The 15,892-nt window shown below is 48.6% G+C and overlaps 2 protein-coding genes across 5 annotated transcripts in view; both read left to right on the top strand.

Moving 5' to 3' along the window:
- The first annotated feature begins 827 nt into the window (after nt 1-827).
- cnp (2'',3''-cyclic nucleotide 3'' phosphodiesterase) lies at nt 828-5,776 on the top strand. 3 transcript variants are annotated; one of them, XM_018726662.2, is made up of 4 exons: nt 828-885; nt 2,172-3,693; nt 3,850-3,977; nt 4,593-5,776. In XM_018726662.2, the coding sequence occupies exons 2-4, from the start codon at nt 2,241-2,243 to the stop codon at nt 5,022-5,024; spliced, it is 2,013 nt and encodes a 670-aa protein (XP_018582178.1). In that variant the 5' UTR covers nt 828-885; nt 2,172-2,240; the 3' UTR covers nt 5,025-5,776. The 3 variants fall into 3 exon arrangements, with proteins under 3 accessions (XP_018582178.1, XP_029102354.1, XP_029102353.1); XM_029246521.1 differs by lacking the exon at nt 828-885 and adding an exon at nt 1,241-1,410; XM_029246520.1 differs by lacking the exon at nt 828-885 and adding an exon at nt 1,241-1,457.
- Nucleotides 5,777-9,939: 4,163 nt separating this feature from the next.
- Nucleotides 9,940-15,892, top strand: part of LOC108919709 (ATP-citrate synthase) — a 29,471-nt gene continuing 23,518 nt past the window's right edge. For both annotated transcript variants that reach the window (XM_018727928.2, XM_018727937.1), the window contains exon 1: nt 9,940-10,098. The gene's annotated coding sequence lies outside the window, so the exon portion shown is untranslated. The remainder of the gene's footprint in view (nt 10,099-15,892) is intronic.

Here is a 15,892-nt window from a genome sequence, read left to right as displayed (position 1 = left end):
GTTAAAAATGAGAGAACAACATCTGAAATAGGACACTGCTGAGTCAGTGTGTGCCAGCAGGACTCTTAAATCAGACACATGTCATCTCATTGAGATGAGTAACGAGGAAAGAAAATAAATGTAGGCGTAAAACAATCTTTTGGTTTGTTGAGGACATTCTTATTCCAACAATTAACAATTATACCTTTCTAATATTTCTGCAATCATCATAGTGTGTTCTGTGCTCGGATTTGAAAGTGGGAAATTCTGAAATGAGAGGCATGGAGTGTTCTAAACCATACGTGTACCTGAGCATGGTACTCAGCTTTCGGACCTCATCTTTCCCAACTCGGCTTTCGGACCTCATCTTTCCAAACTCAGCTTGCGGACCTCATCTTTCCAAACTCAGCTTGCGGACCTCATCTTTCCCAACTCAGCTTTTCGGACCTCATCTTTCCAAACTCAGCTTGCGGACCTCATCTTTCCAAACTCAGCTTGCGGACCTCATCTTTCCCAACTCGGCTTTTCGGACCTCATCTTTCCCAACTCAGCTTGCGGACCTCATCTTTCCAAACTCAGCTTTTCGGACCTCATCTCTCCAAACTCAGCTTTTCGGACCTCGTCTGCAAGTTCTTCCACAGAAACGCCCTGTTGGCGCTGAACAGTGTCTCGCTTACACAACCCTGACAAGTAGAGACTGAACACCGTGAGCACAGCTCTCACTGTGGTAAACACCGCTCTTTAGTGCTCATGTGAGCACAGGCCTAACCAGTACAGGAGCAGACCCCCCCCCCCCCCCCCCAAGACACACAGACAAATATATTATTGCGAAGCTCCACTGGTCTACAGCTAATATCATGTATTTACCCGACAGGTTATTACGCCACTCACTGCTGTAAATAGCAGGTTCGTGGAGTTAAAACCTTTTCGGGGGCGGCGTAAAAAACCCTGTTTGTCCAGCTTTAATCGTCGCAATTACTGCTATTTAAAACATAACTCTCTGGCAACAACAATAGTATCGTACAGCCACAAAGTCTTAAAGCGCGTTTAGTTTCCTACGGGTTTTCTCAAGCGAGGCTTAGTTTCGAAACGGACGCGTTCAATCAACGTCGCCACATTTCACACAAGTAGTATTACTAACTACTTGTTATTAAAGTACTGTATGAGTAAGAACGTCGTTATTAACTACTTTCATAAGGAGGGATGCGCGAGGGACGACGCGAGACGTGAGCTGCCCTCGCGCTCCTGGGCGTGGGGGTGGGCGGGGCCGGAGCGCCTGGCCTCGCCTCGCCTCGCCTCGCGAGCGGAACTCGGAGCGGCGGCTACGGCTCGAGACCTTGTGTGTTCCGCGCGCCTCGCCAGAAGCGCTCGCTGAGTGGAGCAGCGAGGGGACACGCGACTGCTGGGCGCGAGGACGAGTTCCGCGAGCTCGTATGTGGCGTTTCGTGCGCAGCTCTTGAGGCGTTTTATTACCTCAGGTGTTCCTACTTCAGTTCTTTATATATATATATATATATAATTAATTAGCGGAATTTCTGCCGTGCCTCGGAACAGGAGGCTTTCTTCTGTCAGGGTTTCGTTGTTGCTCTCTTCTTGTTTAGTGAATTTTGCCATCATGACTCGCCGTTTTCTTTGTTTTCTCGTTTGTCCGGCTGGTCCTCCGTGCAGCAACACACACACACACACACACACACACCGCGTCTTTCTTCTTTTCATTGTTCTCACTGTTTCACACACACACACACACACACACACGCACACACTCACTCTCTGCCTGCGGCATGGTTAGGGTTAGTGCTCTTCCTTTTTTTCCAAGTCTGATTTAACGTTGATGCCACTATGTACAAAGTATACCCATTTTTTATTTTGTAATGGACATCCCAGAGATGTCCTTATTTTAACACTTATAAAACCTTCTTTCTACCTGTGCATCTCCATTTTGCAGGACTTATTGTTACTGCTGTGTCATTTCCCAGATCGGACAGCTGTCTGGCCTTTGGGGATGTTACCGCTTGTTTAAAATGTGTGAATTCTGAAACTTGTGTTCTATTGATTCTTTGTTTAATCTCGGACACAACACAGCATTAATTTTGATGAGTTGGGACAGTCTGAGCTGTGAATAAAACCACATGTGTTATGTAACATACTGAAAATGTTACAAGGGATTGTTGTACTGTTTGTTTACACTGTAGGAAAATTAACATCTGGCAAAAGTGCTTCTTCACACGTTGTTTGTTGAGCCCAGAAGAGGAAAGAAGGATATGGAACCAGAGCAGATGGAGCAAGTGTGTAGCACCTTGGAGAAGCAGGAGCTGGCGTCTGAGGAGGAGATGCCGGAAACTGAGGAGCAAGAGGACAAGGTGCAGGTATACATGGTGGAGGATGAAGATGAGGAAGATGAAGAGGATGGGGAAGAGGTAGAAGAGGCAAAGGGATTAACAGAATCAGATGCTGAAGCAGATGACGGTGAAGCAAAGTGGCAGCCAGAAGAAGAGCAGATCCTTGAGCTGGAGCCTGAGGAACAACAGAATCCCAAGTTGGAGAAACATCACAATTTTGAGGAGGTGGAGGAGCAAAGTCCTACAGATGAAAATCAGGATTTAAATGAAGAGGAGGAACAGTATTCCTCCAGGGAAAAAGAGGAGGAGGAATGGCAGAACCGTGCAGAGGAAAAACAGACCCTAGAGGAAGAGAAGAAATGGCAGAACTTTGAAGAGGAAGGACAGACTCTAGAGGAGGAGGAGGAGGAGGAGGAATGGCAAAACCGTGAAGAGGAAGGACAGATTTTAGAGGCAGAGGAACTGCAGAACCGTGGAGAGGAAAGACAGACTCTAGAGGCAGAGGAGGAATGTCAGAACAGTGGAGAGGAAGGACAGACTCTGGAGGAGGAGGAACTGCAGAACCGTGGAGAGGAAGGACAGACTTCAGAGGATGAGAAACAAATTCCTGAGTTTGAGGAACAGTGGAATGAAATACAGGAGAAGGTAGAAAAGGTAGAGCCAAAGCCTGGACAAAATAAAGAAACAGAGGCAACTGGAGAGCAGGAAGTAGGTCAAGATGATAAACAGGAACACATATCTAAGGAAGAGGAGGTGGAAAAGCAGCAGACCTCAGCATGTGCTATTCCAAGCTCACGTTCATTTGCATTTCTTGAAGAAGAAACCGCTAAGGCAATTTTACGCGTGTCCCGTACACTCATCGTGCTGAAAGGCCTGCCTGGCAGTGGAAAGAGCCATCTTGCTAGTACAATAAAAGAAAATTACGAGGAATTGTGTTCTGTTGTCAGTGCTGATGACTACGGTATCAAACCTGACAAGTACGGAACATCAGAGGAGGGCCATAAGGCCTTGGATGAAGCAGTGTTGACCTGCTTAACCTCTGGCATGGCAGTGGTGGTGGTGGATGACACTAACCACACTCCCATTCGGCTGGCCAGATTGGCTGAATTGGCAGAGCAGCACCAATACTGTGCAATATTTTTGGAACCTCGCACCGAATGGAGTGAAGACATAGAGCAGCTGGTCCAGAAAAGTCAAAGGGGGCTGAACAAAGACCAAATGCAGGCTTTGAAGACCAGTCTTGAGGAGACATCACTACCTCTCTTCTTTGGCTGGTTTGTGTGTCACCCCTTCCAGGAAAATTTGAGAAGCATTGCAGTCAACTTCCTCAAAACCCTAGTTAGCCTGGAGGCCTTCAGGAAAAATATAACTGATTGTAAGTAAATCAGTTCAGAGAATGTTGATTTGGCACTAAGTGGTCCAAACCATATTAACTGCTATAGTTGGCCTGAACTGTTAAGATGGCATTACTGAGTCTGGAACTCAAGTGAGCAAGTCAGTCTGAGACTACATGATGTGCTTTATATTGCAGTTAAAGAAGATGCAGAAAAAGACATAGATCTGAAGGAGCATTTTCATGATAAAGGCATGCTGCACTGCACCACAAAGTTTTGTGAGTATGGGAAAGCTGATGGTGCCAAAGAATATGCAGAGAATCAGGTAAGTAGATGTAGATGAGGACTATTGTCATTTTATTTGCATATAAACTTGCTTCAGGTCAACTTGTGGAGAAAGGAGGGTCTTTTGCACCAACGAAGTTGATAAAAGTTGAGTTTTGCTAATTTCCTCCATTTCCAGCTCCTTACTGACAGCCACCATGATGAATTGCTTAATGATTTTGAGTGTGTTTGTATCTGTGTGGGGGGGGGGGGGGTGTTCTGAAGGAGTGCATGTTAGTGCACTATTTTGGACACTTGTGTGCTGGGTGTAAGGACATGAAGATGTGTTATTGAATAGTTTGACATTAGGTATGTTTTTACAAAAGCAGATTGGTTTTCATATTGAAGAATTTCATGTGTATGTTGACAAGGAGGCCAGCAGATGACATGTATGCACAAGGACTTCCTTGTTACATGGTTCAGATAGTCACACTTACTTGTCTTAGAGGAAAGGAGTTTTTTGAGATGCAACAGAATGCACTTCTACCTGAATATTTTACCGTCTCTGTTCTTCTGAGCCAAAAAATATTATTTCCTTATGAACAAACAGCACATCTCTCCTTGCCACCAACAAGGGAAGTAATTTTTGCGCCCAAACCTCATGTGCTTTATGCAGGCTGTGAAAGAAAGCTATGGCTGCGTGTCCCAGCTGACACTCAGTGCCCTGTTCGTCACGCCTCGCACCCTGGGTGCCACAGTGACCCTCACTGAGGAGCAGCTGCAATTGTGGCCAGCCAATGCAGAGGAGGAAGGCGTATCCCAGGGCAGCAGTGCCCACATCACGTTGAGCTACGCTGAGGGTGTGGACCCGCTGCAGACGGGCCCGGACCTGCTGGAGCTCGTGCGCCTGCAGCAACAGGGCCAGGAAGGCGAGACTGTGCAGGACTCAGAGCTCGGGTTGCTCACCTACTTTGGCAAAGGCATGTGGGTACTGGGCCTGCGTGAGCCCTTCCTAGCCACTGCATGCTTCTCCAGCTTTTATGGCCGCAGGGAGCAGGAGGAGAAGGAGGGAGAGGAAAAGAAGAAAAAGAAGTGCATCATCCAGTAATGCAGTGGGAGGATATCTTGGCTGAGCAGCTTTGAGGTGTAGGTGCTGCATGTACTTGTCACTCATCTACTGGGGTGAGGGGAGGAGTTGGTTTCCAGCCTTGTTGAGGAAAGTAACTAAAAAGGGCAGCACCTCCAGCATGGACTTTCAGAACCAAAAATGTCTTGAATTAGTGGTTCCTTTAGCAATGTGTAGAGTCAGAGCTATCTCACTACCCTTTCCCCAGATCCTTACCATATTAGCACCTCATACCCCTCCTGTCATCTTTAATTGGTTTTAGTGAGACTGCAGTATAGCTGTTATGATTTTGTGTTGGCTGAATCGCAACACGGAATTGTGGTGTAGGCATCACGGTACTTCATGCCCTGTTTAGGGGCCGTTTGCGCCATGTCACTTTGGTAAGTTGTGTTCTCATCCCTGCACATCGTGGGGTGATGACAGGTTGTGGGGTTCTTTGTTTCAGACTGTGGAGGCTGTTTTGACCTTGTGAAAAAGTTTGCTATTGTCACTGTATTTTTTTAGAGCGGTGTTGACTTAGCCGAAAACTTTTTTTCTTTAAACCTTGCACATGCTGTAAAGTGTTATATAGTAGCACTTTGTACACCTTTTGCATGATGCAATTCCAAATAAAGGCTGTAGCTGGTTCTGAGGGTGAAATATTTCTGCACTGCTCCAGTACAAACTGTGTAATTCCTGTTTTTATGTGTCACCTCTGCCTACCAAGAAATACAGTTCTTCTGTACGATGGACAATAAGTGTGAGACGTCTCCTTCAGATTTGTCGGACTGGAGCATTTTAAATCATATTTCTCATCTTTATTTTGGATGTTGCTTTCAGTCAGTGATCTCAGATGCCAACCTGCAATGAGCAGTATTGTCCTCATTGCCTCTGAGGGACGGGTGCAAATTTTTGTGCATACAGGTAGAGCATCTAGCACAGCAGTAAGAGCTTCTGCATTTGAGGTTGGTTCAGTTCCCACCTCCCCCTGTAGTACCCTTCAGTAAGGTACTTGCCTCGAATTGCTCCAGTAAAGCTACCCAGCTGTATAAATGGGTAAATAATTGTAAGTCGCTTTGGAGAAAAGTTTCATAAATTGTACAACAAAACTGGGATGTGGATTATGGACTGTACTGGTAGGTAAGTTGTACTTTTAAAGGAGTGTACGACAAACTCTTCCATGTATCACATTCAGTGCTACTCGAACTTAACAGATCATCCCATGTAGCACAAAGGAGCTACGACTAACTTAACCCTTAAGGAGTGCTCTTCCTCATTTAACACTTCCCAGAGTTGATGGCAAACCTTTTTCACGTTGGCACCCCCCTCCCTTGGGCCAGTGACATGACTCTGTATGACCGTATTTCTTAGCTTTACTGCAGTTCTCTCGAGTCACACTGACACTCTGGAATTACTGTTAATTAGTGTAGCAGTCAAAAGATTTGAGTTTTGTAGAGTCAGAATCTGGAGATAAAATTATGATGTTCATGTAGTTGTGCTTTTAAAATGTTTTATTCAAGTGAATGAATTTTAGGTGGAAATGCAGTTATTTTTCCTTTAGGTAGCAATGACTTGTGCACTTGTGAGTTGGTTGTAGTACTGAGGCCCTTGAGGGGGCCACTTCTGATTTAAATCCCCCCCACAACTATAACTATGCACATTTCCTTGTTATTTTTGGCAAAATATAAAAATTATTCCCAAGAGCAGCAAAAACAAAGTCTTGGTGAGTGAGCAATAAGATAGGATTAAGCTGGGAAATGGGAAGGCGGTGCCAACGGTGCAGCACAAAGAATATCGCTGACTGAGCATGTGGACTCCGAAATAGCGCATCCTCTGTACACACCAACTGAGAAAACAGTGGAGGACAATGAGCCACCTTCTCACACAGCTGGAAATGGGGGCAGAAGAGCTGAGTAACGTTAGGCTGTGAGAAGAGCTTGCTGGAACCTTTCTAGGCACGTTCATTACGCAACTTTCAGGCTCTGACAAACATGCCCCTTTACAGCGCTTCCTGCAAAAACAAATGTGTTCAAAAAAATCATGTACAGAATCAGAAAAGTCCGCTTGACAACTATGACTTGTTGCACTTGAGCTATCTGTAGATATTCGGCTCAAAGATTCTTAGAGGAGCTGCACGGAAAGCGGTGCTTTGATTACGGTACGCGGCCGCCTGAAAGATGTAATTATTTGGAAATGTGGATAAAATGTGTTGCGGTAAACAGTTTGTCCACTTCCCAAATTAAGGACAGTGGTTGAAAAATTACCATAACCATGGCTGTAAAATTGTAAATCACTGTACGGTGTGAGAGCCTAAAGCGTTTAGTAACCAGGCCTTGAAAGAAATTTGGAATGACATATTTCATAACACTCCCTGCTTCTCACGAGAACTTCATTATGGAAAAGAGCTCATGCGTGATGTCAGTGGGAAGGATTTTGGGAGTGGTAAAGATATCACTATTATTAACACTGACATGGCGTTTCGCATTTCAAATGCTCATGAGCTGCTTTAGTCACAGAGAATGGCTTTGAAAGCCGGTATAAATGTCTGTTCTAGTCTGGTTCTGCGAGTCAAGGAAACAAGCAGGGAAAAAATGATATACATCATGTAATAAGTATTTCAGCTTCAGTCTTGTTTCTGTTTTTTCAAAGAGGTGAGAGCCAAAAAGAAGCTTGAGGGGCAGCTATAGTGCAGTGGTTACAGCTGCTGCTTTGGAACCAAAGGTTGCAGGTTTGAATCCCAACTGTAGTACCCTTGAGCAAGGTACACACACACACACACACACATTTTCAGAACCGCTTGTCCCATACGGGGTCACGGGGAACCGGAGCCTACCCGGCAACACAGGGCGTAAGGCCGGAGGGGGAGGGAACACACCCAGGACGGGACGCCAGTCCGTCGCAAGGTACCCCAAGCGGGACTCGAACCCCAGACCCACCGGACAGCAGGACTGCGGCCCAACCCACTGCGCCACCGCACCCCTTGAGCAAGGTACTTACCCTAAATTGCGCCAGTAAAATTACGTAGCTGTATAAATGGGGAAAATAGTTGCAAATAGTTGGACTTTCTAGGTTGCTTTGGGGAAAAGCTCCCGCTAAATAAGTCAACTGAAAAAACTGCAGTAAAGTGATTTGGTAGGGTGTTCTCATGGTGGTGGAAAACACTGTTTCAGACGCTGCTCCGTAATCTCTCACCTGTGCTCAGGTGGCTTGAGGTTGGGTGACCAAGGCAGCGACAGCTTACACTGCTTTCATGCTCCTCAAACCCCTCGCTGACCTCTGACTTGTTCTGCGGATGCGGACGTTATCGTTCCGGAAGATTCCGCCGCAACTAGAACAGAAACGCTTCGCCACAAGATGGATATGATCGACGAGACCCGCGCTGTATTTGACATTTACTTCAGCCTGCGCTGCGGTCGGTGACCCAAGCGACACCTGGAAAGGGGCCTACGCCGCACCAGCCTCGTACAAGGGAACGGCCCCTACGGCTTTCGGCATCAGAGTGGAAGATCTCGCAGCTTCGCTCCGTTGCCCTCGGCCTGCGATGACTTCCATCGGCATCGGCCGAGCGGCGACTACCTGTGACGCGTCAGCATGTCGAGGGGTTTCGGTCACTGGTGCCGCAGGCAAAGAGCCCATCGCCGGACAGGGGCTGAAACCTTCCTACCGCTGCTCACCCACCGGCCTCCTCCTCCGGCCACACGATGAGCAGGCGGACCGTCCAACGGCACGTTGTATGCGCCGAACGGCCTTCGCCGCGCTCGTCCGTTCCTTACTGCGTTAGGTCAAGGACCTGGAGGTGCACATCTCAAGTATGGAAGTGGCTGCCTTCACAATCAGGTCAAGGGTGTTTCTGAGCGCGGACACGTGCAGCAGACGCTGCTCTCTTCCTGCACCCTGACTGGCCACTAGGTGGCGCTGAACACTGGGAGTTTGTTCTTAGTGTGTGAGTGACAGAGAGAGAGAGAGAGAGAGTGTGTGTGTGTTGCACTGGCGTACGGATGAGTGACCCAGTGTAAATAGTGCGTCTAGCAGTGTCCGATACCCTGGTAAAAAGGCGTGGGCTGGTAACACCACATGGTGTTCAGTCTTAGTTGCTTTGGAGAAAAGTGTCTGATGAATGAATTAATCTGTAATGTAAATGTTACACGTGTTCGCACAACACATTCCGAATGAGAACTGGGTTTCGACCCCCCGCCAGTGTGTGTGCGCGCGCGCCGAACTGGAGTCGCATCCGGGGTGTGGCACCCTCAACCTCGCGCTCTATACTTCCGGGATAGGCTCCGGACAGCGGCGACTCTGCAACACCCCATCGACAGTGGACGAGTGAGGGGAGAGTGACTGATTGGGCTCGTGCTCACATTTTTACGCCACTGATTTAATCATCATCAGGCACTTTTTCCTTCAAAGAGTCTGTGTTATGTAGTGTTATCAGTCCACACACCTAAGGCTTAAGGCTTATTTATTTACCGCGGTGACTTACACTGCTAGATACACTACTTACAGTGGGTCACTCATCCAGTGGAACACACACACACACACTCTCTCTCTCTCTCTCTCTCTCTCTCTCACACACACGACTAGACTAGTCTCAAGTGTGGTATGAGTGACTTAACCACCGGCTGAACAGCGTCTCTTTGCACTGAACCGTTCGACCGCAAACCTTGTGGCGTTTTCGAGAAATGAGAAGCAATTTCACCTTCAAATTTGACGTGTTTATTAAGTCAAGTCAGCGCGCTGCGGCATCCGCTTCGAGGGACGCGTTACACCACCTCACCCCCCCACGTCCAGGGTAAAGGAGCGAGGCCGAGTACACGCTCCCTCCACGCGCACACCACGCCTAACTGACGTGGCCGCGGGCGTCACGGCGCACGGCGGTCACGTGATTCCCCCGCACCAATGGCAGAGCGCGAAGGTCAAGCATCCCCATCGTCAGACGGTGAGGAGAGCGAAGCGGACGCGAGGCGAGAAGCGGGAGGAGGATCAGCGGCAGGAAGAGCCGGTTCTGCGGGCAGCGGCGCGAGCGCGAGGCGTTTCCTTCCCTTCTACTCGGTCGGTGCGGAGCTCTTGATTCGCGAAGGTAAGATTAGAACGGCCTTGGCTTGTTTGCGTCCGACTGACTTGTGTCGCACAGTTCTGCATCGGTCGGGACCCGCGAATCAATGACGAGAAGCGTGACGCAGAGCCGCGCGACCGTGGTGGCGGCGGCGGCGGCGGCGGCGGCGGCGTGTCCGACCGAGTTGTGCGAATAATTGAATTCTGCGCGCGCTGCTTCTCGTCTCCCGGCCGCCCCGTCCCGCGTGTCTGTGTCGCTCCCGTCAGCGGCCGACGAAGGGAACGACCGGCACCGACCGCCGCCGGCCGGGCCTCGTCTCGCTTCGCTCCCTCAGCCCTGTCAGTCAGTCAGTCAGTCAGTCAGTCAGTGAGTGTCGTCGACGTTTCTTTCGCTCGAGTCGAGCTGCTCCTCCTCCTCCCGTCTGCGCGCCGTCGTCGTGTCGTCCTCCACGCTCCTGTCCTACTAGTCGCTCCTCCTGTGTCTGTGCCGCCCGGCGGCGGCGGGGCTCCTTCGCTTCGGTACCGGCATCATCATCATGTCATCTGGTGCCATGGCATGATCACGACGACGACGACGACGATGATGATGATGATGATCGTGGGAATCGTTCGCTAAGTTTCGAGCTCACACTGACTCTCTCTAGACTCTAGCTAACCTACTAGTAGTAGTAGTAATAGTGCCTAATCATGATGATATTTACACCCGTGATCATCATCTTTACACCAACTCTGGGTCTGACAGCTGCCGGTACTGTGTGGTGTAGCGTAGTGGTAGAGCTCCTGACTTTGGACCAAACCCCAAGGTTGCAGGTTCGAATCCCCCCTCTGGCCTCTAGTACCCTTGAGCAAGGTGTTTACCTGAATTACTCCGGTAACTAAGATTCCCCAGCTGTATACGTGTGTAAGTAACCGTCCCTGGGAAAGACGGTGTGTTCGTTACATTAACAGAAAGAGACACTTAGATGCAGAGCCGTGATTCTAAAGTGCAGTTACTTTAGTTTTCTTTCCGTATGAACCATGTGATGTGGAAAGTTTTTAGTTTAGCGATGTTTGTAAAACCAACATTTTGCCAAGTGCCTTAGAATAAGAGGTGGGTCGCTCCTCAAACTTCTCTCTCCTTGGCAAATTCTGAAAGATTCCACCAAAACTTTAAAATCTCGCACCTGTTTTACCTTTGAAAGCTTTGTGACGCATCGCGTACGGCGCTCACGGCGACGGTTACTGGCCGGATCATTGGGAAAAATGTTGCCGTTCCGGTTCCCGAATGCAGGTGGTTTCGGGGTTCGCTCTACTATTCCAAAACTTTGAGTAATGTATTGCGTGAGCGAATCCCTGGTAAAGACGTAGTGACGCTTGAAAGCACGTGCGCGTGTGCGTGTCAAGCACTTTTATTGGAAAACCTTCTCATTCACTTCTGGTTTGGTACATTTAGAGGAGCCTGTTCTCGTCTTACATCGGGAAGCGCTAGGAATGATGCGATGCACTTTGGTTCGTGTTGCAATGTTCTCTCTCACTCTCCATGGTAGTAACTTATTGTGTAAGCATCGCACAGCTACTTGATCTTTCTAAGGAACTTTCTAATTCCTTCATTAAATTGTGTTGAACATCATGTGAGGTGTCCCCCCCCCCCCCGTTCCATTTGTTCCTTGAATTTCACAAAAATTGAATTTAGAGTTCTGCTGACCTGCAGAATGTCAAGTCCAACTGAGGAGGTTAAACTCTGAATGGATAACCAGTTCACATTTTTCTTGCATCATTCATTGTTTGCGCTCATGTCCAGGTAAGTTTTACGGTGCATATCTTTTCCGAAAGGGTGCGGCAAGGTTACCGAGCGACAGCCTGGTTTACCCTGTTCTCACACCCCTATAACAGGATGTGCATATGAACTGCTCCAGTCCAGCAGGATGTGCCAGTCTGGAGTAATTCAGCTCTAAAGTGCTATCTTCAATAAGTGCATCTACATGCCACCTCACCTCATGTCACCTCAGCTCAGCTCTGCTCTGCTCTGCTGGTGTTTCAGGTGTCAGTCACACACATGTTATGATAGTTTCTAAAATCTGCAGAATTGCATCCCACAGTTGCACACTCCTGATTGAAGTGTTCTGTACCTCCATACCATCATTTCCTCACGCTTTTCCTCCTCTTTTAGGCCAAACGTATAGGTGAGCCATGCTTTGTTGCGACACGAGCGTTTGAACTGTAATGATTTCTAACTGGCTCTGTTAAGTGCCGCTGAAAGCTGCATCCGCAAGTGGGCCGAGCTCTTGGTGGGACCAGGAGACCTCTGAGCGGAACGTGTAAAGAGGCAGCAGAGAAAACGAGCGCAACCCTCCTCTCCTCTCTTCACCTCTCCTCACCTTCGGGAGCTGACATGGCTCCTGTTTCCTGCTGGTGCTGCACTTTTCTCTCCAAATTTCGCTCTGAACAGAGCTCTTGTGCTTTGTGCCTTGCCGGTGAAGCCATGGAGTTAGTGTGAAGCTGAGATTGTTTTGGTAGTTTCCATGGGCACAGCCCTACTGCCAGCTTACCTTTCAACTGTAGTTGTTATGTCGCATGACTGAACTGACAGTGATGTTTACTCAAGCCCAGTGTAGGGTTACTGCCCTCTGTGCTGCATGTCAGTAATTGGGAAAGGAATCTTTTGTGAGACATATTGCCGAGAAATACGTGCCATAGGTGAGCGAGGGCTCAAAGGGTTACAGTGCATCACAAGTGTGGTTGTGCGGTGCTTCCTCGTAACTTCCAGATGGGTGTCCAGGTATTGCACAGTTCACTGGAGTTGTGATGCAAAATGTCAGTGTTTCAGGTGGCAGGGATTTGAACACTTGTGTCGTCCACATGTTTACTAGGGGACCTTCAGGTGTCGACCACAGCGTTAAAATAAATCTCTATTCCACGTTTTGTAAGAGCGCAGTTTGGGTTGTGATTCAACAAGAGAATAGTTGGCGAGAAATGTTTTGCTAAAGGTTTTTTTTTGCATTACCGCTTTCAAGCCAGTCCAGTAAGCTTGTATGTGGTTGCATCCCTCCAATAAATCTCTGAAAATGACTGGAGAGGTGCTGCGCACAAAGGAACCTGCGGTGTCCCTAGGAACATCCTGTGACGCTCAGCATCCAGGAATCTTCCCAGGTCCAGTGAGGGAGGTGCAGGCAGGCGAGACTTGAGCGCATCTAAATGACCTTTATATATGCGTGTGTGTGCAAACGCTCGCGCTACATGTTGGAACTCCATTTGTCAATTTTGTCATAAGACAAAAGGCATGTTAAGCGAAACTCCTTGTCAAGTGGAGTTACTGTGACTCGGAAGCTCGTATCCTAGACTCTGGTCATATTTGGTCAGCTGTGTGCGGAGGGTGCTGGAGCCGCTCAAGCACAAAGAGTGCTCTGTGGCCCGAATGTGTGTCGCATCTACGTAGAGGCAGAGGTGCAGAAGCTTGTGACTCCATGCTGGGAAAAGTGCACTTTAGAAGCTTTAGTGCTTGCAAGAGTGAGGACAAGTGAAAACGGCCTGTGGGGGATGGAGCGGTTCCTGCCGTGCGACCTTCTTTCGGGCTCCTTTCCGTTACAGCTTTCCAAAGCAGCTTGACATTAAGGCATGGAAGAACGGAGTATGTTGAGGAAAGGAGCAGTGTCCGAGTGAACATTTCAGGTGTCGGTGAATTAATAGCGCTGCTCCTTGGCAGGGTGTGTGATCACACAAACATGCAGCACAGCAGAGACGGTACCGTTTTGCCCTTCCTCTAAGGTAGTGTTCATGCATACGTTGTGTGTGTGTGTGTGTGTGTGTGTGTGTGTGTGTGTGTTTGTTTCATGCTTTCCAGCTGTGCACTGGAGAAATGGGATTAGGAGTACTGTGGTACTCTCAATATCTCACAGAAAATATACCAACCTATACTGGGAAATTAACTGGAAAACCCACAGATTTCCCGGGGTCTTCCGACAGGATCTGTTGAAAGGAGACCCCCGGTTCAGGACTTCCTTAGTTCCATTTGCCTTCCCTTACTTGTGGGATGTTGTGAAACCCCCGAGGGTTCAGCTCGCGCTCCAACACGGATTTTCGTGCAGGGATCATCGTGCATCGTGACGGCAACACACACGTTGTTTGCTTTGCAGGTCCAAGTTGACCCGCAGCACTCAAGTGCTTTTCTGTACTGCAAAAATCTCCCAAGAAGATGCCTTTCGAAAAAGTGGCGCTTCGCACGTACTGCGGTATTAAGGGATGTAGGGCAGCTGTGTCACTCTGTGTTTGCACAAGGTTCCTTAGGAATACGGCCCTTTTTTGGCACTCCCAGGTCAGCGGGTCGCAGCAGCAGATGTTTGGTGATCGATCACCAGCCGGACTGATTGCTTTGTGTGCGATCCGTTGGGCTTGGTGTCGTTCGTCGGTCTTTGTTGAACGCTTCCTTCGGTGAATGACACGACTCAAAGTGTATGAAAGCCCTTCGCTGAGGGGGGACACTCATTCCATGGTGGTCTAACAGCGGGTAACACCGATGCGCAACTTTTGTTACAAATGCATGAGTTCGGTTAATGGTGAGTTTTAAGGGTGAGCTTTTATGCTGATCTAAAACAATTCAGCCAGTTTAGTGTGATTAACGTGTTTATTCTCACTTTTTAAATCTCACGTCTTTTCCAGGAAGCAGTTGTCAGTGTCAAGTAGTTGCAACCTCGTGTTGAAGAAAACCGGCCTCCCCTGCTCCCGTCAGGTCCAGAGCCGTGAACTTCTTGCACCTTGCTGCGACTTCAGCGACGCAAGAAGCTGCATGGAGGGACTGACGGGTGTAGCGACGGCTGGAGGACAAGTTGACAAGGAGGCGGACGAAACTAACTGGATCGTAGATTGCGAAGCTCTTGCTGGTTGTCTGAGAGCTTCAACTGAGCAGCAGCCTCTGTCTTGCGCAGTCTGGAAACATCATGCGTGGCCAGTTTGGAGAGATGGGCCGGAGGTGTAGCCACAGCTTTGGGGGAAGTGCCCGTGTTTGTACATCCTGCAGATGAGTACTGTGACACAGCAGATGACCTCAGGAACAAATGCAGGTCAAAATGTCCACAAGTGAGCTGAACTGCATGAAGCAACATTTCCATGGCTTTTTTGTGGAACAAAATGCGTGACTGGTGTGTTTTGAGGAAATGCAGCGTGTGTTCGTGAGGCCAGTGGCCTGCGTTTGTAACCCAGCCATTTACACTGGTGTGGTTACTGTGACCGTGCCGGTTCTGCTTGCATCACCAAAGAGCTCTTGATGGCTCTCGGGTGACTGTGTTGTCCCACTGCGGTCGGCAGGCGAAGACGAGGCGCACGACTCCTACCAAGCTGTAGGTGAATGTCCCTCCCAGACAAGATTGGCCATGATTTCCCTGATATGTGTCAGTTTGAGGCGCTGTTTTTAATTTTAATTTTTTTTATTTCTGTCACATCAACTCCTAGAAAGATGGAAACGGCAAGAATGACAAAGCAAAGTGTTTTGGAAGTGCGGATGCCCAGGCACCAAGAGGCCACTCGGTGTCACAGTGACAAAGCGTAGTGTTTGTACAGAAGGGCGAAGCAGCTCCTTCCATAATCCAGTAGTGACTCTATTTTGGTGACCTGTCCTGCACTTTCATATTGTTTTACGGTCTTTGTATTGAGCTTTTTGTTATGGCCAAGGACACTACGGTGAGCTCCTGCCTTTCCGCACTTGATAATAGCGCCTCTTTGTTCATCTCGGAGCCTTCCCTCTGGCCGCGTGCGCGCGCTCGCGCTCATCCCTCCTCCCGCAATTGCTCTGCTACGTGCTGCCTTTGACCCGGTGCTTCCTCTCTTTGGGAGACTGGCTTTCTTCT

The sequence above is a fragment of the Scleropages formosus genome, chromosome 20 (genome assembly GCF_900964775.1).
Source record: "Scleropages formosus chromosome 20, fSclFor1.1, whole genome shotgun sequence".
Taxonomy (NCBI): domain Eukaryota; kingdom Metazoa; phylum Chordata; class Actinopteri; order Osteoglossiformes; family Osteoglossidae; genus Scleropages; species Scleropages formosus.
Note: the sequence above shows the minus strand (reverse complement) of the source record. Positions and strands in the feature narration are given on the sequence as shown.

Bases quoted from the DNA above. Each gene is read 5' to 3' on its own strand.
- cnp (XM_018726662.2), top strand. From the start codon at position 2,241: ATGGAACCAGAGCAGATGGAGCAAGTGTGTAGCACCTTGGAGAAGCAG. The intron at 3,694-3,849 runs GTAAGTAAATCA...TTTATATTGCAG, and splicing joins CAGGAAAAATATAACTGATT to TTAAAGAAGATGCAGAAAAA. The intron at 3,978-4,592 runs GTAAGTAGATGT...TGCTTTATGCAG, and splicing joins AAGAATATGCAGAGAATCAG to GCTGTGAAAGAAAGCTATGG.